General features: G+C 38.2%; 2 protein-coding genes across 15 annotated transcripts in view; one reads left to right on the top strand and one right to left on the bottom strand.

The window, feature by feature from the left end:
- SLC16A10 (solute carrier family 16 member 10) overlaps positions 1 to 7,769 on the top strand; it is a 112,095-nt gene extending 104,326 nt beyond the window's left edge. The window contains exons 5-6 of the mRNA XM_081530584.1: positions 2,718 to 2,946; positions 5,201 to 7,769. Coding sequence (XP_081386710.1) covers positions 2,718 to 2,946; positions 5,201 to 5,430 — 459 coding nt within the window. The 3' untranslated portion in view covers positions 5,431 to 7,769. The remainder of the gene's footprint in view (positions 1 to 2,717; positions 2,947 to 5,200) is intronic.
- The window catches only part of LOC145521716 (uncharacterized), a 36,557-nt gene that overhangs the window by 11,167 nt on the left and 1,834 nt on the right, over positions 1 to 23,556 (bottom strand). For 4 of the 14 annotated variants that reach the window (XR_014065618.1, XR_014065617.1, XR_014065620.1 and 1 more), the window contains exon 2: positions 1,740 to 1,812. Coding sequence is in view for 2 of the 14 variants with exons in the window: in XM_081530585.1 (XP_081386711.1) it covers positions 1,523 to 1,611; positions 1,740 to 1,812; positions 18,213 to 18,314 (264 nt within the window). In the remaining 12 variants the exon portion in view is untranslated. Of the gene's footprint in view, positions 1 to 1,412; positions 1,612 to 1,739; positions 1,813 to 8,723; positions 8,821 to 18,139; positions 18,315 to 23,556 lie in introns of those variants that run through there. The other 10 variants (XR_014065611.1, XR_014065623.1, XR_014065614.1 and 7 more) reach the window with 8 other exon arrangements.

Raw genomic sequence — 23,556 nt, 5'->3', positions numbered from 1 at the left:
ACTAAAGAATAAGTGTGTAAATTTCTATCAATTCAATTCTTAAAGAAAAAGCAAGAAATTTTACTTTAAATAACAATTAATAATTTTTATTTAGCAGTTATTGTTAAAATTTAACAGTTTTAAATACTAATTGTCAAATAGTTGAAAAAAGGAGACTATAAATCAATATAATTTGAATTGAGAAAAGGAGAGCTTACAGTCAGGTAAAGTATTAAGAAGTAATAATGTGCTCAAAATATATAATAATAAACTTGAAACTCTTATATGAATGATTTCTTAGAAAACTGAACAAAGAATAAAAATTTGAAGGGACTAAAAATGAATAGAAAAATCAGAATAAGCACTGTAAGTGCCTGGGTGGTCTCATGTTGAATGAATTGGGTCCAAGAAAACATTTGTTTATTCAGCAAAACTGACTTTGTGCTGTAAGCTTTCAACATTCACTCTGGTTGTCTTATCGTGCAGATTTGTACTGAACAAAATAGGAAAAGAACAGGAAGCGCATTCTAAGCTAGCCTAGAAGGAGTACAGTGGTGTGGTTGGGCATTAAACCCATTGAATCTGGCCCCATGATATCCTAGCATTTTAATCCAGGTTTGCTGGAATTTTATCTCCTTTGTGTTTGTAGAGATAGAGTAAAACTGTATATAATAAATAATATTAGGACTGGTCTAATTAGTTTTTCAATAAAAATAACTCCTTAAATCTAGATGGCAGATGGGAAGCATCAGGAAGTCTTTCTGTCAGGGTCACAGAGATCTGGAACCTGGCCTGTCCTTCTGGGCCTTAGTTCTTTCCAGCATTAAGGCTGCAAACCCAGTAGTTAGCCAGTCTGTGTTGGTTAGTCACTCATTTGTGTCCGACTCTTTGCAAGCCCATGGAATGTAGCCCGCCAGGCTCCTCTGTCCATGGAATTCTCCAGGCAGGAATACTAGAGTAAGTTGCCATTTCCTCCTCCAGGGGATCTTCCCAACCCAGGGATCAAACCCAGGTCTCCTGAATTGCAGGCAGATTCTTTATCATCTGAACCACCAGGGAAGCCCAAAGCAGTAGTAGCACTAAGGAATTACGCTTCCACTTTAATGGAAATTGGACTGGAGGAAAAGATGTTTAAGTAGAGCATAAACAATCAGAATGTGGAGATCATGTCCTTTAGGAAAAAATGTTAAGTGCCAGACTTCTTTTTCAAATAGCCAACTCTGAGTCTTAAACTAATTCTACCATAAAGCCATATTTACTCAGCTATATAATACAATGGTGTCAGAAAAGGAACCAACTTGGATTTTTTTTTTTTTTCCTGGCCTCACTGAGTGGCATGTGGGATCTTAATCCCCTGACCAGGAATCAAACCTGTGCCCCCTGCATTGGGAGCACAGAGCCTTAACTACTAGACCACCAGAGAAATCCCCAACTTGGAGTTTAAAATCTTTTTCAAGAATGTTTCTGATTGTGGGGTCAGTGGATGACATGTATCAAAGTCACCTGAGGAGCTTGTGAAAACCACCGTTGGGGGTCCCTGTCCTCAGGTGATCCTGCTGTGCACTGAGGTGGTGGGGGCTGCCCCGAGGCCCTGCCAAGCTTGGTGTCCGCCATAGATGTGCCCAGTGAGCCCTGGGAACACAGAGCAGATGAAGGTGGTGTTCCAGAGCGCTGCTCCCTGCAGCCTCTCCCTTCCTGCCCTCCCCACTGTTATCAGAGGGAACCCTCTAGGAACTGTTCCACTGCCCCCTGCTACTTACTGCCCACGCAGACCATGGGTTCCAGGCTGGCTCCATCTGGGGTTACTAAATCTCCCAGCATCACTCGCTTCATCTGTAAAATGGGGAAAATATTAGGGCTCACCTCATAAAATCACCATCTAAAGTCCTTAGAACAATGCCTGCATTTCATAAGCATTAAATAAATGATAGTTTGTTATATGCATACTTTTAAAAAAGCTGATTCTTTTTAAAACATCTATTCCACCTAATGAGTGAATGATACAATTTTAATTAGTTATTTGCCTAAAAAATTGAATGGTCCGCTCCTTCCTTTCTTGTACCCACCATACTTTGAATATGCAACCAGAACATCTAGAATACTTCATGTGTACTTATTTACATAGTCGTCTCTCCATAACCCAAGGGTACGAACCAGGTTTTATTCACATAGCCCAGTCCATAGAACAGAGCACAGCAGCTGCCCAATGGCAGGGAAAAGCCAGTGTTTGATTCTACCAGTTATTCTAACAAACTGGAAGCTCTGTGAGGTGAAGGAGAGATCTGGCTGGTGTATTTTCATTATGCAGAGGACGGACACCACTAAAGTGCATACAATTTCAAAGGTAAAATTTTTAAATCATACGTTGGATGAGTGAATTTGAGCTGATATTCAGAGAACAAATACATACCAGGTACAAGATCCTTAAACCTTATTATATGTAGGGCCAAAGATGACTTTTGTACAGATTCTGATCTCAAAGAGCTTACAGCTGGGAAAGGAAAGTAAATATATAAAAACCCTTACTTTTTTCTTGTCCCTTAATGGAAATACTGAGAAAGTGTGAGGGGAATTCAGAGAAGATGATTGTGGGAGTTGATTATGTATATAAAATCAAGGTGAAGTGGGCTGAGGAGGTGACTAACCAGTAACCACTTAAAAGTCCTAAGCATGTTGCTCAGTAATTGTGATGTTCCCTTGTTCCGAGAGCGGAGCTGACACTGTGGTGTCTGTCCTAGGTCCTGTCCTTTCTCTTCATTGGTCTGATGTCCATGATGATTCCCCTGTGCAGCGTCTTTGGGGCCCTCATTGCTGTCTGCCTCATCATGGGTCTCTTCGATGGATGCTTCATTTCCATTATGGCCCCCATTGCCTTTGAGTTGGTTGGTGCCCCGGATGTCTCCCAAGCAATTGGATTTCTGCTCGGATTCATGTCTATACCCATGACTGTGGGCCCACCCATCGCAGGTAAATAATATTGTCCTAGCATTGTCTACTGTAGGTCCTGAGTCTCATACGTTATATATATTATGATTTATTGGTTTCTGGTGTCTTGCTGTTGTATATGCCTTATCTATATAACATTTTTACCAAGACTAGCAGATGGCATGTTGGAAAAATTTGCCAATGAGTCCTCCTACTCTTATTGATATCGTAAACATCCGCTGAAATGTATAGCAGTTAGCTTCTGGACTTGAAGACTTCAGAGTTCCTATGTTAGTAAGTGTTTTGGAGGAATAGGAAATGTGATTTCTTTCTATCAAGAGGTGAAGATTCTGAAAGATTTCTAAATAAGTATGAGTTGTGTAAGAGATCACAGTCCTCCCTGAGAAATAGTTAAAAGTAACACTTAACAGGAGAACCCAAATGTCCGTCAGAAGATGAATGGGTAAACAAAATGTGCTATATCCATACACTGGAGTTCTTCGGCCATAGAAAGGAATGAAGTATCATACTGGTACACACTACCAGGTAGATGAACCTCAAACATTATGCTAAGTGTGAAAGAAGCCAAATGCAAAAGGTCACATATTATTCCATTTATGTGAAATAGCCAGAATAAATTCAGAGATGGAACAGATGCGAGGGGATGGAGGGAAGGGGGCTTAGGGAGTAACTGCATATTGGGTGTGGACTTTTCTTTTGGTGTGATGAAAATATTTTGGAACTAGAGAGAGAGTGGTGGTTGTACAACATTGTAAATATACCAGATGCCACTAAAATGGTTAATTTTACGTTATGCAAATTTTACCTTTAGAAATCTTCTGAATGATAGTATAAAGTTGTCTCACGTTCAGTATTAACTGGGTACTACTGTAAATTATAAGATTTGATATAAATATTATGAAATTTAAATGTATGTACTAGCATCTGTCTTGTATGTGAGTGGCTCAGTGAAAGTTCAGTTCAATTCATTCTCATATTCAGAACCATACATGTCAGCAAATTTGCCAGTTGGGAACCTAGTCATGAAGCAAGCAGAACCACTACTGAGCAGACCAAGTGAAATATAAATTCTAAAAATCACAGTCTCCTTGTAGGAGAGCCCTTCAGTCCTTCCCCTCTCCCCCAGGTAACAACCTGTTTTTACATCTTACATGCTTTGTTAGGGTTTCCAAGTCCACAGCAAGTTATAGGAAGCACTTTAGAAGAAGTGGTGTTTCTATTTGCCACTGGAAGTGACTATAACAGATCAAGAATGACGGGGGTAACAGGAAATTCCCAAAGTGGGCAGAGAAACACCAGGAGGTTCTAGGGATTACAGTATTACAGCCAAACAATCTGTGTTCATAAGGATGCAAGGTTCAGTTATATATGGAATATTCTGATTCAGATAGGGAAAGCATATATTTAGATATACTGTATGTTTTAGCTTTCTATTTGGAATGACTGTACATTTTTTTTTTCCCCAATGTGTTGGTATTTACCTGAACAAATCCTCAGCTGTTTATTTAGCAGAGTCAGATACTCAGTATAATGTGTTCCTGGAACATTTCTGGTCACTTAGGTTGTACAGTAAAAGTCTGAAACACTAAGATAACTTTCAAAATCTGGATTTTGTTAGAGAAATAGAAATAAGGAGTACTCTGACAGTTTTCAGAAGCACAGCCCTAGCATCTATTAGAATACCAAGCCTATATTCTTACATTTCCCCCTCAGGGGCTGAAAAACCTTATTATCTTTCCAAAATGTGTTTAACAATGTAACTTTTTCATCCTCTTAGATTTATAATTTTTCATGATTTTGGATTATAATTATAAGTAGTTTCATGTTATTTCATAAACAGGCCCAAGAAACGTCTGAAAATGTTAACATTTTGAGGCCTCTGTGTATGACAGAGGTTTCAGCTTGGTGGACCGTCCACTTTCAGCCGAAACAGGACCTTAACACCACGTGTCAGAATACGCAAACAGCCTCTGAAGGGTTTTCAGAAAGCCAAAGCTTGACTGCAAGTGTTCTGTCCAAGTAATATCTTGGTAGGAAAACTCAGAAGCCTGTCACAGATTTGTAACAAGGTTAAAGAAATGACATCTTTTCTTTCCTCCTATCAGAAAAGGTTTATCTTTCAGACCCATTTCCTTAAAAATGTCTGCTGTCTGAGGTGTCCGCACTAGCCTGCTGGGAGGAAGATATTTGGCTGGCAGTAGGCCACCAAGGTGACTAATCTGAGACCCCAACAGTCATACTTGTTCTCTCGGTGACGGTTTTTTCCCTTCCCCAGGGTTACTCCGTGACAAGCTGGGCTCCTACGATGTGGCGTTCTACCTCGCTGGAATCCCTCCCCTGATTGGAGGTGCTGTCCTTTGTTTTATCCCATGGGTCCACAGTAAGAAGCAAAGAGAGGTCACTAAAACCACTGGAGGAGAAAAGATGGAGAAAATGCTGGAGAACCAGAACTCTCTGTCAAGCTCATCTGCAATCTTTAAGAAGGAATCTGACTCTGTTATTTAATGTCTTATATACCTCCACCAGACTGGACTTGCTTTCAGAAACTGAAGCAAGTTTTCCTTTTATATATGAATTGCAAATTTCTTATTTTTTTAATCACATCCTAGGAGTAGCACAATAATTGGGAAGTAGAACCCTCATTACTACAAGAACCATTGGCTGCCACTGAACAGCTAGCTGTCCGATATTTCCGTGAGTCTGAGGGCGGAGACTCAGACTCAGTTTTCATGTACAAGAACACCTGTCTGAAAGTCAACTATCATGAGAATATGAGGCTATCTCAGTAAAAAAGCAACTTCGGAAACTGTGAATGCTATTTAGCTTGTACAAATACTTAAAAATACCTCAAGCTATACTGAAAGGGTTGTGGTTTGATTAGGACTGGAAATATTATTTGTTGTCTCACGTTGGTGTTTTTAGTTTTGGTATTTCTGTTTTAATTTCTTGTGCTATTTGGAAACTTCTTACAAAATTTAAGCCTGGATTCTAGATAATACCAGATCGACTTAGATTTCAAGCCAATGTAAAAATTGTTTGCCTGCTGTTAAATAAGCTATGAAAGTAAGTTATTCTGACTTGCTCCAGTGTCAAGAGACCTTCCTGGAGCAGGTGCTGACAAAGTATTCAGAAACAATATGGGAGATGAACAGGATACTGTTCATAAGGGCAAAACAGTTTGGAAATCAGACATTTCTTCCATTTACATTTTCCCCCTTTGGATTTGCAGTGTGTTTTACTCAAGTTGCCAGAAACACCCCAGATTTCTGAATTGTTTAAGTTGTAACAGTAAAATAGAATGACTGAAAGATATTCTAGCAATTTTAGCTTAGAATTTTTCTCACTTCTGAATTTGTTGCACTAAGACCTGATATTTAAATGAGCATATTATCAAGTTGCAGTTTTAGGCATACATGGGGGAAAAAAGTCTTTGTGAAGAAAATATCTATTTCTGATAGAAAGAATTACTCAAGTTGGTAAAACTTTCTGGCAAAAATTTGTATTCATTTATCCTAGAATGTTCCCCTTTAACACTGCCTGTATTTTTTCTATTTATATATAAATATAAGAAAGCAATTAAAGTTTTAAAGATTTAAAGTTAAAACCAAAGTCATGACATGACCTATACTCAACTAAAAGAAAAAAACAGGAATGGGTCCCTCATCCTGAAATTATATGTTAGTACGTTTGTTTCTTATTTAGGTCTTTAAAAGTTAATAATACGCAAACTCATATTTAAATCCCCAATACATATGGTATATTAGATCCTCCTCAGATGTGGCTTGTTCACCTGGGAAGATGCCATCTTTTTTATAAAGCCCCTTCAGGATACACCTGTTCTTAAACTCTTTGTGCTGAGAGAAATGCAATCTCCCTACTTTTCTTTTCAGCTTGGATCGTTTGTGAAGGGCAAACGATTCCTGTCTCAAGCTGAGGATGGAGATGCCTGTAAAATGTATGGATTTGTAGTTGTTGGGGGAGGAGGACACTCAGGAGGAAGAGCAAAGTGAGGCTGTTAAGTAAACAACTAGAAAACCCAGTAACTTTTTCAGTATCAGCTTTCTTATCTGCAACCTTGAAGGTTCAGTATAAACACTAAATATGGAATTTATTTATAATAGAGCTTTAAATAATTTTGATCTTAGAGACATTCAGCAACTTACTATGCCGTACACACAACTGCAACTTACTACTTCCAGTTCTTCTGCATTTCATATACAAACAGCTATGAACAATCATCAAACCTGCCACTATAAAATACTTATTTTTTCTACAGTTTCAGCACAGACTCCTGACTACCCCGTGATTTTACAGAAAGAATAGATCTGAAAAACTTATTCTATAAAGACCTTCAGAATGTTTTTCCTTTCATTATTTGGCTGATATTAGGGGGAAAATAGTAATTATCTGAAACTCAGACTTGCTCTTGTTTATTTTCCATAATAAAAGAGCAACATGACAAGTATAATATAACTTAGATCTCAGACTATTGTGTTTGTGTATAATATTACACATATGTAGTTTTCAGTCTAATGGAATGAATCAAACAGGATCTATAACACTGAGAAGGCTCCACTAAAATAGACTCTTACGGCGAGTGCTATGCTGTAATAATATAAAGTTAAAAGTATAGAAGATAAGATGCTAAATTACATAAAATGCATATTTAGTAATATGTTGTTTGGTACAAAAAGCTCTAAAAGTCTAAAATATACAACCTAAGAAAAAATACCATTATTCACAAAGATTTGTTTTAGACCAAGGAATGTTACTTTAAATCTTTCAAACTAAGGCCTAATTTCTAAAGACTGTTACTTAATTGCAGTAAAGTGACCTGATATACATTTTGTTGTTGTTGTTGTTTAATCCAAGACACTTTTTTAAAAGAACAGATAAAAAACTTTCTCATCCAATCATCCTAAGTCTGAAAGAACTCAGCAAATTCTCAAATTTAAAAGGTTCTGGCATTTGAGGCCAACAATATAAAGGAAGAGGAGCAGTCATTCCTCTTCACACACAGTCTGGATGGGATGTTACTATAACAGGATGCCCAAGGATCTTCCAGAAACATTCTGGTTAAGGTTTACTGCAGTGGCTGTTGCTGGGATGCATCCATTTAAATAATAATAAGCCACCCTGATTACTGATACTATTTTCAAAATTTATCTCTTTGATCACATTTGCAATGCTTAGTCTATAGCCCTACCACAAGACCTGTAATTTCCCCTGAAAACTGCACAGTGCTTGCACTGAGCTTCAAATTCTATTCATAAATAGAAATAAGACTTCATTTGCATTTCATGATCATACATTATCTGTTCATACATGTTTGCAGATGATCCCATGGACTCTGCCCAAGTATGGACAAAAAAAAAATTCATGCCATTAGCTTCAACTTCCCACACTTTTTTTTTTTTTAACTTCCCACACTTTTAAAGTAAATGTACACCTGGTTGTAAAATAAACATATGTTTACTTCTGGTAATTATACTCCTTTAACTGCACTTAACATTTAAATACGTGCCACTGTTATTTGTAAGCTGTCCCATGTTCAGATAATCTGATGACAAATCAAATAAGGCTGAATAGAAAATGTGCTATGAGATCAGAGGTAGGCACCCTATAGCATGGGTGGCACTAAGACTTCCTGGTGGCAAACTGTCACACTCTTTCATGCCTCTTTTTATATTATCTTTATCATTCTTTTCCCCTTTCTTCCCTGCATCCTTTAAAAACCTGCTGAAGAATCAATGAATATCCTTGCTTAGTTCCACTGGTTGCTTAGTTGCAGTACTTACTGGTCCCGGTGATTTCAGAGGATGGAACCCCATCCAATTTTGTGTAACCTAGAGAATGGCTTGCTCTCAGCTTTCAACTTAGAGTTCTAATGGTACACTGGAAAAAAAATTATAATGGGGGGTAATAAGTTTCATAGAATTGTCAACTTTTGTGTTAACATATAAAACTAAATATTTAAGGTAAATGCTTTGAGAGGAAAGTGTGTCAAGTTCTCAACATATTTTCAGAGCATACTTTTTCTACTTTGATTTTCATACTCCATTAAAGTTTTGCTAAATCGTAGTCCTGAGAACACACCCTGGAGGATGCCTGGGAATCAAGTAGGCCTCTGGGATGCAGTCTCTCATGAATCTGTTTTAGGCCGGGTTACAATTTATGGTGAATGGTATTAAGAGTAAGTTCCCAGAGTCTAGAGATACGAGTGGAAAGTATGAGCAAATTAGCTCCAAAATTTAAAAATATATTTTATTTAGCTCCAAAATTTAAACACATATTTAAAACTATTCATGAGTTTTCAAACTGAAAACTTCATTGTTGCTGCAAAGAGGGAGCAAATAATAAGGTAGACAACAGAAACACACAGCTTCCAGGCTTACTGAATGTATGACAGTCACAGCCATGTTTTATCACTTTACTTGTTGACAGAGACTCATGCTTTGTTTTATAAATACACTGCAAGTGATAGGTTACAATTTTCAAGAATAAAGGGCCAAATCCCCATAGCTAAATGTGAAGCCTACACACAACATAGACTCATTATTACCAAACTACCATAAATAGGGATTTTTATCAGATGACTGCTTAGGACCCATGAAACAATTCACTGCCACATCTTTGAATCACTCAAACCTTGATATTTGGGTTTGAGCCTACTTTAGCCTACTTTAGCTTGTCCTTTAATTACCTTGGCCTCTATACATTTGAGGAAATTTCCCATGGTACTATTTTTTTTTTTGACAGATATAAAATAGGAGGCTACCTCATTTATGAAACAAGATTTCTGTTTTTTATTAGTATGCTGGAAAGACCGTGAGAATGAAATGAAACCTTTTCAAGTGCTTGATCATGACACTCAGCTTGGTCATGGCAGTCCACCTACCTCAGCTTTCGGGGTCTACCTAAAAACCCAGCATAATCAGTTCTTGCATAATCAGTGAGTGAATGGTGATTCTGGAGACTAAAAGGCAAGGGAGTGTAGGCTGTTAAAGGGGGTCGAAATACCAGTAAAACAAAATGTGTTTTGTTCCGATAAATAAAAGGAACAAAAATGGAATATTAACTACTGTGGCCTGTGGATAATCTGAAAAAGGAAAAAAAAGAGAGAAACCTTATAACCTATATACAATAATGAACAGTTGCTAAAATGCATCACGAGTGGTTTGTACAAATTACACCGGCAGCTTGACAATGAAGCCTTGTTTTCATGTTTTCTTTGGCAGGAAGATGGATGATCACTGACAACAGATTGTATGCTTGTGCCTTAGCCTTACAGCTTCCATGTTAAACTCCTGTAAGAAGCACTCCTTTCCAAGTGGATCAGGGACTGCGGCAATGAGTTTTCGTCTTACTGGAGTTTTTGAAAATGCTACCACTGAGTGTAGTGATAGTGTAGGGGTTAATCCACAAGTTCCCAATCTAATGAAAGAGGTTTCTTGCCTTTCAGTATGGTGGCCTATAAGAAGAGTATTTTGGAGTTCAATGTCACTAAGCATGCATGTGATATCACTATCAACACAAAAACATTTAGAAATCAAGTTAGACCTGTGATACCAGTTTGGAGCCTCTGATATACGACTTTTATTCTTTATCAGACAATATTTTCAGTATCCATTGGTTATTAAGAGTCAATCTGTTAAATATGTGTGTAAACACATAAACCTTTTCTACTGTTATCTTCACCAAACATAATCTTCTATAGTAGGTTCTACAATGCAAGACAGTGATAGGTCAACATATCTGTCTTAATTTAGCCTATACTGGAATATTATTTCAGGGACCCAGGGTTTGTTATCCAGAGTGCTGTATTCTCACCCCAGCCTATGAGACCCAGGGTTTGTTATCAAGTGCTGTATTCTCACCCCAGCCTATGAACTGACTGTATTTGGTGCCTTTTTTTCCTACCAGAGAAAGATTAGATCAGGATTGGTGCTAAATTTCATGTTCTTTGCAAAATTATTTTTTTCTTTTTAAATATATATAATTCAATAGGAAATATGTATGTCTGGCAGTATTATGCATGTTACATTTTATATATATGTATCTGAGGGAAAACCTCTCCTATAAAGGAATTATTGAGTTCAAACCTACTAAAAGATATGTAATTTTTGTTAATACAGAAGGCGTTAGGGTACAAAACTCAAAAAAATGATCACCAAATGAAAACTTAATGATGAACATAGCCCCCAAAGGTAATGACTAAAGAAAAAGTCCCTGGTCAGTGTTGCTAGCATGAAGTTAGCTATATTCTGTAACTCTTATGTGAAAAAAATGTCATATTTTATTATATATATAGTTATATATATATGAGTGTGTGTGTATGTATTATATATGCACATACACACAAAATAGCTTTCTGTTGGGCTTAAGGAGATAATTTAAGCTATTTTGGGGGCTAAGATTAGAGTTTTGGGAGCCATCAATCTTAAAACCTGGACTTAAAAATACAAAACCAAACCTGACATAAAGTATCATTGTCCATCCTTCAGATTTAACATAAAGAAATTAGATTAGAAACAACTGTGTCTGGGTCAGAGTCAGCAAATCTCAGACCTATTATCCAGGGCTCTGAGCATAATGGTTGTGGCTGACTGTGTGACATGCACCTAAAACTCTATCCCAGATTCCAGGCAGGTCTCTGAGTCCCTAACATCCCTGTGAGTAGGATTCAGAGGAAGTGGGGACCACAGATTTGTATTTAACCTTGCTGTCTTTATAGATGTTGCCTTAACTCTATTTTTGTGAAGATATTAAAAATATGTTAGAAAAATACTATCGTTTTTTTAGGAAAATCAAACATTTAGGATCTACTAGAATATACTGAATTCACTGTTAACTAATGATAATTCCATTCTACTGTTAACATGATTTGTATGTAAGAGAATGGGGGCCTGTTAATCAGAAGTTACAGAGGGAGGAGATTGGGATTGACATATACATACTATTATATATAACACAGGTAACTAATAAGGACCTACTGTATAGCACAGGGAACTCTACTCAATACTGTAATGACCTATATGGGAAAAGTCTAAAAAAGAATGTATTTATGTATATAACTGATTCACTGCGCTGTAGAGCAGAAACCAATACAACATTGTAAACCAACTATACTAAAAAAAAAAAAGGTTACAGTGGAGATGAAATATCCCCTTAGTAATAACTTCTCATGTAATTGTTATAATATTGTGGTTTGGGAACTATAACATTATTAAGGCATTGCCCAATGCTTGATAAATTTGCATTTTGTCATTCTGTTCTCCTATAAGTTTATTTTAGCTTGAAAGTTACAGCTGTGACAGACTGAACCCTGCAGTATTACTGAGAGAGAGCTTGGATATTTTAAGTATCTCCTAATAGACACTTTTTATGTCAACTTGTTTTAATGTTTAACTGAAAACTAACTTTTAAATTATTTTGCATATTTTCAAAGTTAGGAAAACATGTTTGACCTTAGACATCAAAACCAAATTATTCCGAGCGCATGCTGCAGAGTGACTCTGCTCTATCTACAGAGGATGCCATTTTTGGCACAGTAGTTGTTTAAATATAGGTCACTTATGTGAAATGATTATGCTGGGTTTGATCAGTGTGCAGTATTTTAGTACTTGCCTTTTAAAAAATTTTATGTTTCTTTTTAAAGAGTATAATTTATAATTGATTTTTTATAATGGTTCAATTTAATATAGATAACCAAAATCTTTTTAATGAAAAAAAGCTTTGTAATCATTTGGAGGATAAGATCATTTTACTGTGGAACAATGTGATATTCTCAGTTAATAAAAATTTTTTAGCAAATTTCTATAAGGTTTTGTGATTATGTTTATAAAATTCCCTGAGGAGGTGGAGGAGAGGAGGAAAAATGACTAAAGGGAAGTAAACAGTGTATACTGAGTAAAAGAAATAAGCTGTATGCTCTTAAAGCTTCATATATGTATTTCAAGAGTGTTTGGGTATTGTTATTTCTCTAGGGGAGGTAGACATAAACCACAAGCACTGGATAGTCCAAAAACTATTTCTATTTGACATTTTTTTTTTGCAGTTGACTTAAATTGTTTCTTTTACTTACACTGAATAAACTTATTAAATTCAGCTGGTACTAAGTGATCTATTTCTCACTGACAATTTCAGGGGGTGATCAAGACCAGGCTGGAGTTTTTTTTTAATTTCCTACTATTATGAATTACCCACTTGGAGAAAAACTGATTGCAGTCAGAGGATGTTTATTATTTGATAAAGCCTAATTACAAAGCAAGTCACTATTGATGTTTAATGGTGCTAAATATATTTTACACATCAATGTGAAATTTGCAATATGTCATTGAATCTTTTAATTATTTATATACCTGCAAATAAGTACCAGATGTGCAGGCGATCCTAAGCAGGGTAAACTTCACTCTCTTGAGAAAATAATTTTTATTGGAAAAAAATAGAGTTCTAATGTATATAGAAAACAAATTTTCTAGAGGTGTAACTCAAAGAATTATCAAAGTATCATACTTCTAGGGTTTAAAATTTTCTTCTTGTTGTTTAGTCACTATGTCCAACTCTTGTGTGACCCCCACGGACTGCAGCCTGCCAGCTCCTTTCCCCATGGGATAGTCTCCTACAAATGAACCTAAATTCAAAAGTTCTTTTTTAAAACCCTCAAGAGTCACCAGTGCTTCTTGAAACTTACAGAAACAGGAAACCCACTACCCTAGAAGATGGTCTACAATATACGAGGGCCCTCTTGCCTCCCATGCTCACCATCCAGGCCTACCACCTGTCCGTCTCGGTCACCCCTCAGCCTCTCTGGTCACTCCTACACACCCGTCACGCCAGCACATGGCTTTTGCTTCAATGTTCAGTATTCATATAGAGCAGCTTTATTTCCCTCAGACTTAACAGGGACACTTGGAACCTTGTCTTCTCTGGAAGTTGCTTCATCTTTGGAACCTTCAGTACCAATATCCTGGTCTCTTATCACAGCTGATCACTTCATTCCCTTCTTGCTGACTTCCCTCAGCCTGCTCCTCAACTTTGAGATCCTCTTCCCATTAACTCCTCCCCTCCCAATCCCCATCCTCTCTCGACCAATCAGATCTCTTCAGTTTTTACTTCATTTTTCTAACCCTTAACCCTGGGTCTGGCAAAACTCCAATAAGCTCCCTGAATATTCAGTTCATAAGGGCCCTGTAACTCTCCCAACCCCCAATGAAACACTTCCAGCTTCCTTCCTCAAATTATCTCTTCCCTCTTTTCTATCATCAGTTTTTCCCTTCTACAGGATCATTTCCATGGGCATATGCATATATATGCTATTCTTTCTTGCATTTTGGTGACGAGGGGGTGTGGAGCAGGAAAGACTTCTTTTAAATTCACATGCCCCTCGCAGGTATTGCCTCATTTCTTTCCATCCATTTACAATAGAAAAAAAAACAAAACAAAAAAATTCTTGAAACAATTCCTACTCTCTCCAATTTTATCTCTACTACTCTCTTTGAGTCTGCTCCATCAGGATTGTGCCCCTACCACTCCACCTCAAAGTTACCACTGACATCCACATCCCAAAATCAAATAGTCATTTTTCAGCCCTGGTTTTATTTGAATGATCAGCAGCGTGTGTTACAGGGAGTCAGTTCCTGATCTCCGAATCAGCGTTCCAGTATAACACACCTACCTGGTTTGTCTCTGATTTCTAGCCACTGCTTCCCAGTTGGGTTTGCTGGGCCCTGCCATCTAACCTCTAATGCTGGGAATCCATCACAGTTTGGTTTCTGAACCTCGTCTCTATTCTATCTCTGCTCACTCCCTGGGTGGTCTCATCCTTTCTCATGACTTGAATTACCACCTAAATGTGGATGGAGCACATACCTCTCTGTTAGACTACAGACCCTTATACAACTGCCAATCTAACACCTCTAGAAGGACGACTATAAAGGACCTCCCAACTTAACACATCCAAAACCGAGCTCCTGATACGCTGCTCTCTTGTGCTTGCATCTTCTGCAGCTCGCTTCATTTCCGTTAATGACAACTTCATTTTGCTAGTTGTTCAGAGAAAAAACTTTGGAGTTATCCTTAACTCCTCGTCTCTCACCCACTTCCAGCCTGCTATCAAACCCTACTGGTTCTACTTCCAAACTATACCCAGAATTTTTTCCCCGCTTCTCACTATCCCCACCTGCTGAAAAAAGAAAAAAAAAAAAAAGCCTGGCTTAGAGTAAGTACTCAATAATTACTTGTTGAATAAATGAAGGGTTTCCAAACATGTTAGCATTAGCATATTGACTTCCTCCGCCTAGGAATATTTCACTAGAGGACTCAGCCAGTGCAGCTGGAGTGAGCCAGCAACACCACGATCAGGACTGGGGAGAGCCTGGCTGGCCCCAAATAGAGGAGTGGGCCCACAGAGTTGGGAGCTTTGATTCTATATGTGGGGCTTTTGGAGAAGGAAATGGCAACCTCACTCCAGTATTCTTGCCTGGGAAATCCTGTGGACAGAGGAGCTGGTGGGCTCCAGTCCATGGGGTCGCAAAAGAGTCAGACACAACTTAATGATTAAACAACAACAGGGCTTGAACAGGTAAGTAAATAGATTGCAAATAAAAAGAACCAGGTTTCTACCACAGGAGAAGGGAGGTACGTATCTGGAGAGGTGGAAGGCTGGAATGAAAACTGTGGTGATGGACTAGGACTGGCAAATTCTAGTGTATATACACAACACATATACGTAGGTGTGTGTAGATGTTGTGTTCATATGTATGTTTCCCATCTCCATCCACTGAGGAGGGACAGTGACATCCCAGAAGCATGAGTGTGTCCCCATATTCAACGTTGTAACAGCAGAGACTCAGATGATAGATATTTGGCTAAACATAGGCCCCTGTATATATTTTAAATATAAATTATAATGCTAGCATGATGGAGTCAAAGATGACACTCATGGAAAGCCTTCTAATCTTATAGAAAGAGAAAAGCTTGTCTTCAGACATTAAACAAAAAAAAAAAGCACGGACAATCCCCTGATCCACAGATAATTGCCTTTATCATTACAGAATGTGTCCCTTAAGACTCTATCTGTGAAAATGTTTTGTGAAAGTGAGGAAATATACATACTATTTTCCAACACACTTTTCTAACTTCCTGACTTTTTATTGATGTTGTCAGGTGAAAACAAAAACAAAAACAAAATTAAACTGGCTTAAGTCAAAGGGTGAAAAATTCAAGTGCAGTCTGAAATCAGACGGCTAGGATCTAGGGTCAAATGACATCATGGGAGCTATAGTCTTGCCATCGCTTGACTACTTATTTTTCTGTAGGCTTAATTCAGGTAAAAATTTAATTCTTCCCAACGACTCTAAGCTATCCTTTTCATCAACTCCAGCAGGAAAAAAAAGAGCTTCTCTTATCCAATATTTTGGACAAATTCCTGGGACTGAAACATACTGGTCCAACACAGGTCAGGAGCCCAGCTCTAAACCCATCACTGAGGCTGGAAGACAGAATATGCGGATTCAACCAGGCCTCAGCCTCAGGCTACCTGAAGCTCAACCCACTTCATGGAACAAGAGGAGAAGTAGGCTCCCTTCTAAGAAAACTGGGGTTCTGTTGTCTGAAAAAGGGATGAATGGATTCTGGGAAGGCATAATAACAGAAGTTTACCACATATATCAGTTAATAAAATTCTACATCTTTTTTCTTTTTTGCTGGATGCGCAATTAGCTCATGAGACAGATGGACAGTTAATTTGATGTAACTCTATTATTGGCTATCTGGAGTAGCTTCATGTTCCACACTAATAAACACTCCCGCTATGAACAAACTAATAGCTAAATTTTTATGCTCATCTTTATTTCCTTTAGGCTAGATTCCTAGTAGTGGGATTTCTAGGTGGAAAGACAAGTACTTTTGATTTTTACTGTTTTACCAGATTGCATTACCACATGTTTTCTCTGTACCTTTATAACACTAGGTATGATTATTTTATAACACTAGGTATGATTATTATTTTTAGGATTATTTTTTAAAATCCTAAAACATGAAAAATTTATAGGTTAAAAAAACCACTCATTGTAAACTTGCATTTTTGTTTGTTTTCCAACTATGATAAAATCTACTTAACATAAAATTTACCATTTGAACCATTTTAAAGTGTGTTGTGGCATTAAGTACATTCACACTGTCGGGCAACCATCATTATCCATCTCCTGAATGCTTCAATCATCCTAAACTGAAACTCTGTACCCATTCAACACCCACTCCCCATCCCTCCCTCCCCTCAGTCCCTGTCAACCACCATTATAGTTCTGTCTCTGTGAATTTCACCATGCTGTGCTGTGCTGTGCTGAGTTGCTCAGTTGTGTCTGACTCTTTGTGACCCCGTGGACTGTAGCCCGCCAGGCTCCTCTGTCCGTGGGACTCTCCAGGCAAGGACACTGGAGTGGGTTGCCATGCCCTCCCCTCCAGGGATCTTCCCAACCCAGGGATCAAACCCAGGTGTCCCACACTGCAGGCAGATTCTTTACTGCTGACCATGCTAGGTGTTTCACATAGTGCACACATATGGTATTTGTCCACGTTTGCGTTTTTATGACTAATTAGTGTAAATCTTTTTTCATAAGCTTCTCAGCCATGGCATTTCTTCTTTGGTGGATTATGTTATTATCCGTTGTCTAGTTTTCTATTGAGGGTTTCTCTTTTTCTTATTGGTTTGTGAGTGAAAGTGAAAATCGCTCAGTCATGTCCGACTCTTGGCAACCCCATGGACTGTATAGTCCATGGAACTGACCAGGCCAGAATATTGGAGTGGATAGCCTTTCCTTTCTCCAGGGGATCTTACCAACCTAGGGGTCAAACCCAGATCTCCTACATTGCAGGCGGATTCTTTAGCAACTGAGTTATCAGGGAAGCCTATTGGTTTGTGAGCGCTCTTCATATATTATGTGAGACTCTAATAAGCATTGGTAAAAGTTTCCCCAGTTTGTCTTTTTACATTTTTTTTTAAATTAAAGTTTTCACTTTTATAGACTCTCTCATTGCTTATATGTTTAGTAAGGCCTACTATATTTTTAAAATCCCTTTTAATATCTTTATGGCTTCATTTTTACATTAAATCTCTAAACTCTGATTTATTTTCAAGTACGAGGGAATGGCAACCCACCCATTGCAATTATTTTGATGTGCAAGCTAGGTCTTCCTGGATCACAGTGTGTACCTGTTCCTGTGAATCATGTTGAGATCTGATCTTTGTTATGGACCTAGTTGGCAACCCACTCCAGTATTCTTGCCTGGAGAATCCCAGGGATGGTGGAGTCCGGTGGGCTGCCGTCTATGGGGTTGCACAGAGTTGGACACGACTGAAGCGACTTAGCAGCAGCAGCAGCATGGACCTAGTGGCAATAGAGAATGGTTGTCATGGGTCTTAAGAAGGGATTTTTTTTTTTCAAGGCACCTGTCCCAGGTGACATTATCACAGTTTTTAGACTAATCTCTTTTGGATACTAGACAGCAAGCCACTTTTATTGGTAAGGGAAGTTCTGCCACCTAGCAATGACCATCCTTTATCACTGTATTCTATAAATGTTTTGAAGCTTAAGAACAAAGGTAGTTCATATGTGAATTTCTTACTATGTATGAACTTTTAATATGAAGCATCTTGTAAAAGAATACCTTATCTAGAATCCTAATAGCATACAATAGAAATGTCACTGTCTTCTGTTGCCCCAATGAGAGAACACTGTTTGCCAAGCTTTGAGGCTGACATTTGACATGAGTAGTTTTCAACTGAAGTCTTATTGTACCCAGAGGGAACTCTGGAAATCTGTGAGGGTGTCCTTTAGTGGTCAGCTGTCAGGGATGCTAGACATCCTACAGTGTATATGGTTGGATACAATGTTGGGTAGTCCCACACACTGTCAACTTTTGAAAGTCCTGCTAAGTATTCATTGAGTGAAAAAAGCTTGTTTTTAAGTATCTGAGCTTAGATTCTAACTCTTTTGTACATGAAAACACAAAACTTTTTGCACAGTTTCAATAAAACACCAAATTTGCTGAGAACATAAACTATTATGTAACTCAAGGGATCACTACGTTTTGTTTTATAACTTTACCAAGAGTGGGTCTTCATTTTGGAAAATCGTCAAAGGAATGGCACTCATGGTATTTGAGTAGTCAGTACTCAAGTTATCCAAGACAACTTAAGTCTGTGTCTATAATGTGGCATTCACAGCAATTTGTCTATAAGAATATACTTATTTAGCCTTTACTTCATTAATTATAGAGAAGTATCAATATTCAATTGAATATTTCAAGTTGGCCTTTATATCTTTGCCCACAAATGAACAGTTACTGTATGCTCATTTTGTTAACATGTTTTTCTGTAATGAAGCAATGAAACCCTCAAAATTAAGTGACCACTTATGACCAACCTAGATAGCATATTTAAAAGCAGAGACGTTACTTTGCCAACAAAGGTCCGTCTAGTCAAGGCTATGGTTTCTCCAGTGGTCATGTATGGATGTGAGAGTTGGACAGTGAACAAAGCTGAGCGCCGAAGAATTGATGCTTTTGAACTGTGGTGTTGGAGAACACTCTTGAGAGTCCCTTGGACTGCAAGGAGATCCAACCAGTCCATCCTAAAGGAGATCATTGGTGTTCATTGGAAGGACTGATGTTGAAGCTGAAACTCCAATACTTTGGCCACCTCATGCGAAGAGTTGACTCACTGGAAAAGACCCTGATGCTGGGAAGGATTGGGGGCAGGAGGAGAAGGGGACGACAGAGGATGAGATGGCTGGATGGCATCACCAACTTGATGGACATGGGTTTGGGTAAACTCCGGGAGTTGGTGATGGACAGGGAGGCCTGGCGTGCTGTGGTTCAGGGGGTCGCAAAGAGTCGGACACAACTGAGCGACTGAACTGAACTGACTTACAGGGAAGCATGGTGAAAAGTTGGCAAAGATAATAGCATTCTTCTGACACAAGGCACTCTGAAAAGTTTGAAAACTGTCTTACTATTTACTGGAAGGTATAACAAGGTTTTCCTAATCAGAAAGACAGTTTCATTATTTCTTTCAGAATAACACAAATGATTGCAAAATGCAAGCTTCAAGACATTGGTCTTGGTAATATCACTGAATTCCATGAATTCAGTGATTCCATGAATATGACACTAAAAGCACAGGCAACAAGAACAAAAATAAACAGGTGCAACTACATCGAAGTAAAAAACTTCTGCGCAGCAAAGAGGACAATCAGGGTGAAAAGGTAACCAATGGAATGGGAGAAAATATTTGCAAACCATATATGTGATAAAAGGTCAATCTCCAAAATATATGAGAACTCCTACAACTCCTATGGTACCTGCCATTAACAGTAATGTACTGTGCATTTAAACATTTGGTAAAAGGAGGAATAAAGCAACCTTATACGAATCTGAAATCATCTACAGACAGAACCTGAAATTTAAAAAAGCCCTACAAATGACAATACTGTTTGATATTCTGTGTTAGTGGTTGGACAAAATAGTTAAGCCTTTTAAATGGTTTTAGTTTCCTTATTTGTAAACCGGGACTAGTAATAACTACTTTTCAGCTGCGAATTATATGGAAAGTGCTTCATGGTTTTATACTCTCTAAGAAGTAGTAGCTTAACTGGTATGTGTACATGTGTATGTGTGTGAGTATGTGCTTTTTCCTAAATGTTTAATAGTAAAATCACCTTTAAAAAGGAAATATAGGTCTATAATCCCTTCTCTGGCAGCCTTGGTTGCATGTTTCAGAATCCAGTTTTTTTTTTTTAATTATGGGAAGGTACTATAGCAATATATTGTTGATTACATAATACTCCCAATGGGATACATAATCAAACATTAATATCACATTCCCACCAAGTAAATAAAAAATCAGAAACAGCCTCGTATCAGCTTGGGTCAGGTTTTGCTGCCAATTAAGTTGTGTTTTGTTTTTTTTTTTTACTAAGTTTTAAAATTTAGTTGTATTGGGTCTTTGTTGCTATGTACAGGCTTTCTCTAATTGTGAGTGGGGCTACACTCTAGCTGTCACGCACCAGCTTCTCTTGTCTTGGAGCACGGGCTTCGGTAGTTGTGTCACGGGGGTTAGCAGCCGCGGCTCTCTCTAGAGTGTGGGCTCAGTAGTTGTGGTGTATATGTTAGCCTGTTTTTCTCTTCAGAGTCTACAGTAGCCATACTCTCACTTTTGGTTGCTTTGTTTTTATTTTCCTGATATATTGATTTTGGCTAATAATATTACAGTACAGCAAAGATTTTATCTGATCAGTACAGTCTAGGGGACCATTATGACAGTAGATTCAGAGAGTCCTGCAGCCCTGTTACAATGCATCCAGCTAAAGAAAATTTTAAGTTTATATTTTTAAAAAGAAATTAATTTAAGAATCAGTAAGTTTAGATTTTTAATAAGATAAGTTAATTCCATCAGACAGACACCAATGTTAGGTCCTTTCAATGCTATTTCTAACTTTTCAAAATACATAGCACAAACATGAAAGTTATCTTACTGAAATTAAATCTTTGAGCTGATTTTAACAGGCTGGGCTTTTAGTGATGAGGTTAAAGAAAGATCATTTAGTATACTGATAGAAATAGTTATGATGACACCTAGTTTTACATGATGCACTTTAAGAACTGATGAAACTTATCTGATAAGTAAAAAGGATGGCCCTTCCAGAGAATAAAGATTAAATAGGTCTAATAGTGATATGTAGTCCCTAAACATAATCCAACTTCTCATTCTTGTCCAAAGTCAAATTTTAAGTTGAAAGATGAAAAATCTGCCTCCCTGTTGCCATTTCACAAATATGCCAAGGTAGTATCCTACTAGCCACTAAGACCCAGATATTTATTTTCTTCATAAATTGTCATAGATTCTGTAAAATATCCATTTTTTCCCAAGGGAATCAGAACTATATTTATTTAAAGAAAGGCCCATCAATGTTTTTATTTTTCTTGAATTGTCTCATGAAAAAAAAAATTATCCTCAGTAATGGTCTAAAGAGAAGCCTGCATGAAGCAAAGACCTATTTTAATCACCTCTTTTTAAAGAAAGGTGGTGGAGGGAAGTGGAAAAAGTATCCTGCTGCTTTCTGGAGTGAAGTGGGTAGAATGAGAAAGCAGATCTTTTCTTTGGAGGAAAAAAAAGTTATTTTGATGTTTAATCAGGGTGAATTAAAACATTTAACTTTAAAATTAGTTTACTGAACCCTCAATGCAGGGAGGCCTGAAGTGATGCAGTCCATGGGGTCACAAAGAGTCAGACACAACTTAGTGACTGAACAACAACAATAAAAAACCTCAATTCAATTATATATTTATAAAGTATGTAATACAGTGCCACAGGGGAGAGAGAGACGTAAGGCCCATAGTTTCCATCTCTCTGAGCTTACGATCTCCTGCTGCTGCTGCTGCTAAGTCGCTTCAGTCGTGTCCGACTCTGTGCGACCCCATAGACGGCAGCCCACCAGGCTCCTCTGTCCCTGGGATTCTCCAGGCAAGAATACTGGAGTGGGTTGCCATTTCCTTCTTCAGGGCATGAACGGGAAAAGTGAAAGTGACTCCTAGGGAACTAAAAGTAAGTGTTGAAACAATTGTAACACAAGCTAGAATGTTGAGACCATTTAGGAGTAGCATGGCTATACAGGAATTCAGATTTTTGGTTAGATTGTTCAGAAAAAGTCTACTACATTCAACAAACATTTACTGAAGACACATTGTGTCCCAGGCACTATGCTAAAGACTAAACAAGACATAGTCGCCTTCCTTTGGGCATTCCTGGTATAAAAGGGAAGTCGAAACATAAATAGGAAAATTCTGTATTTATGAATTTACGCATAAGTCTAATAGGCCACTGGCTTCTTCACACAGAATTTTCCTATTTATGTGTCAGAGGGAAACTAAAACAGACCAGAGACTAAGAGGAGGGTCAGAAGAGGCTTCCTAGAGGAAGTAACATCTCAGCTGACTCTTCAAAGACAGGGAGGGAGAGTTCTGGTTCAGTGCTGGCGTTGTAAGCCTACTCCAGCCCATCTCCACTCATGATGAAATACAAAGAGCAAGTACCCGAGAACTGTGAAAAGTCAACAAAGGAGGGGGGAATCAAGACTTACAGAAAACAAACCTGCAAGGCAATGAACTGCCTGGTTTTCCCTGCCTCTTTTTTTCTTGTAGCTGTGTTCTGAGTAGCTAAAACTCTGATGGAAACCCCATCTTTCTGGTCCAAGGAACTGAGAAATGGAGACTCTGTGGACTGGAAAGTGAGTGGGGAGGGGAGGAAGGGAGAGCTAGAAAAGGTGGCCCCTAAAATTTTGTGTATGAACCATCTAAGCCCCTTGGGTTTGCCCCTATGCATGTGAGAGACCCGAAGCAGCACAGCAACAGCTCTGACAACTGGTCTGAGAGATGAACCACTGCCCAAGTCTCAGATGAACCCAGGAGTGCTGCGTGTTCAGGACTGGCCCAGAGCAGCACAGCACAGGCTTTGACAACTGAACTGAGATTGGCACCTTCACCCACAGAAGGCTATAGGAAACTTGCAGCCTGAACTTAACCAGGCTGACGGCCTGCTTAAATAAACATTCTCCAGAGCATTTTAACAGG

This window comes from Giraffa tippelskirchi, chromosome 9, assembly GCF_054371585.1.
Source record: "Giraffa tippelskirchi isolate mGirTip1 chromosome 9, T2T-mGirTip1v1.2.pri, whole genome shotgun sequence".
In the NCBI taxonomy this organism is placed as follows: domain Eukaryota; kingdom Metazoa; phylum Chordata; class Mammalia; order Artiodactyla; family Giraffidae; genus Giraffa; species Giraffa tippelskirchi.
The sequence above is the reverse complement of the archived record's forward strand: the minus strand, read 5'-3'. Positions and strand labels throughout refer to the sequence as shown.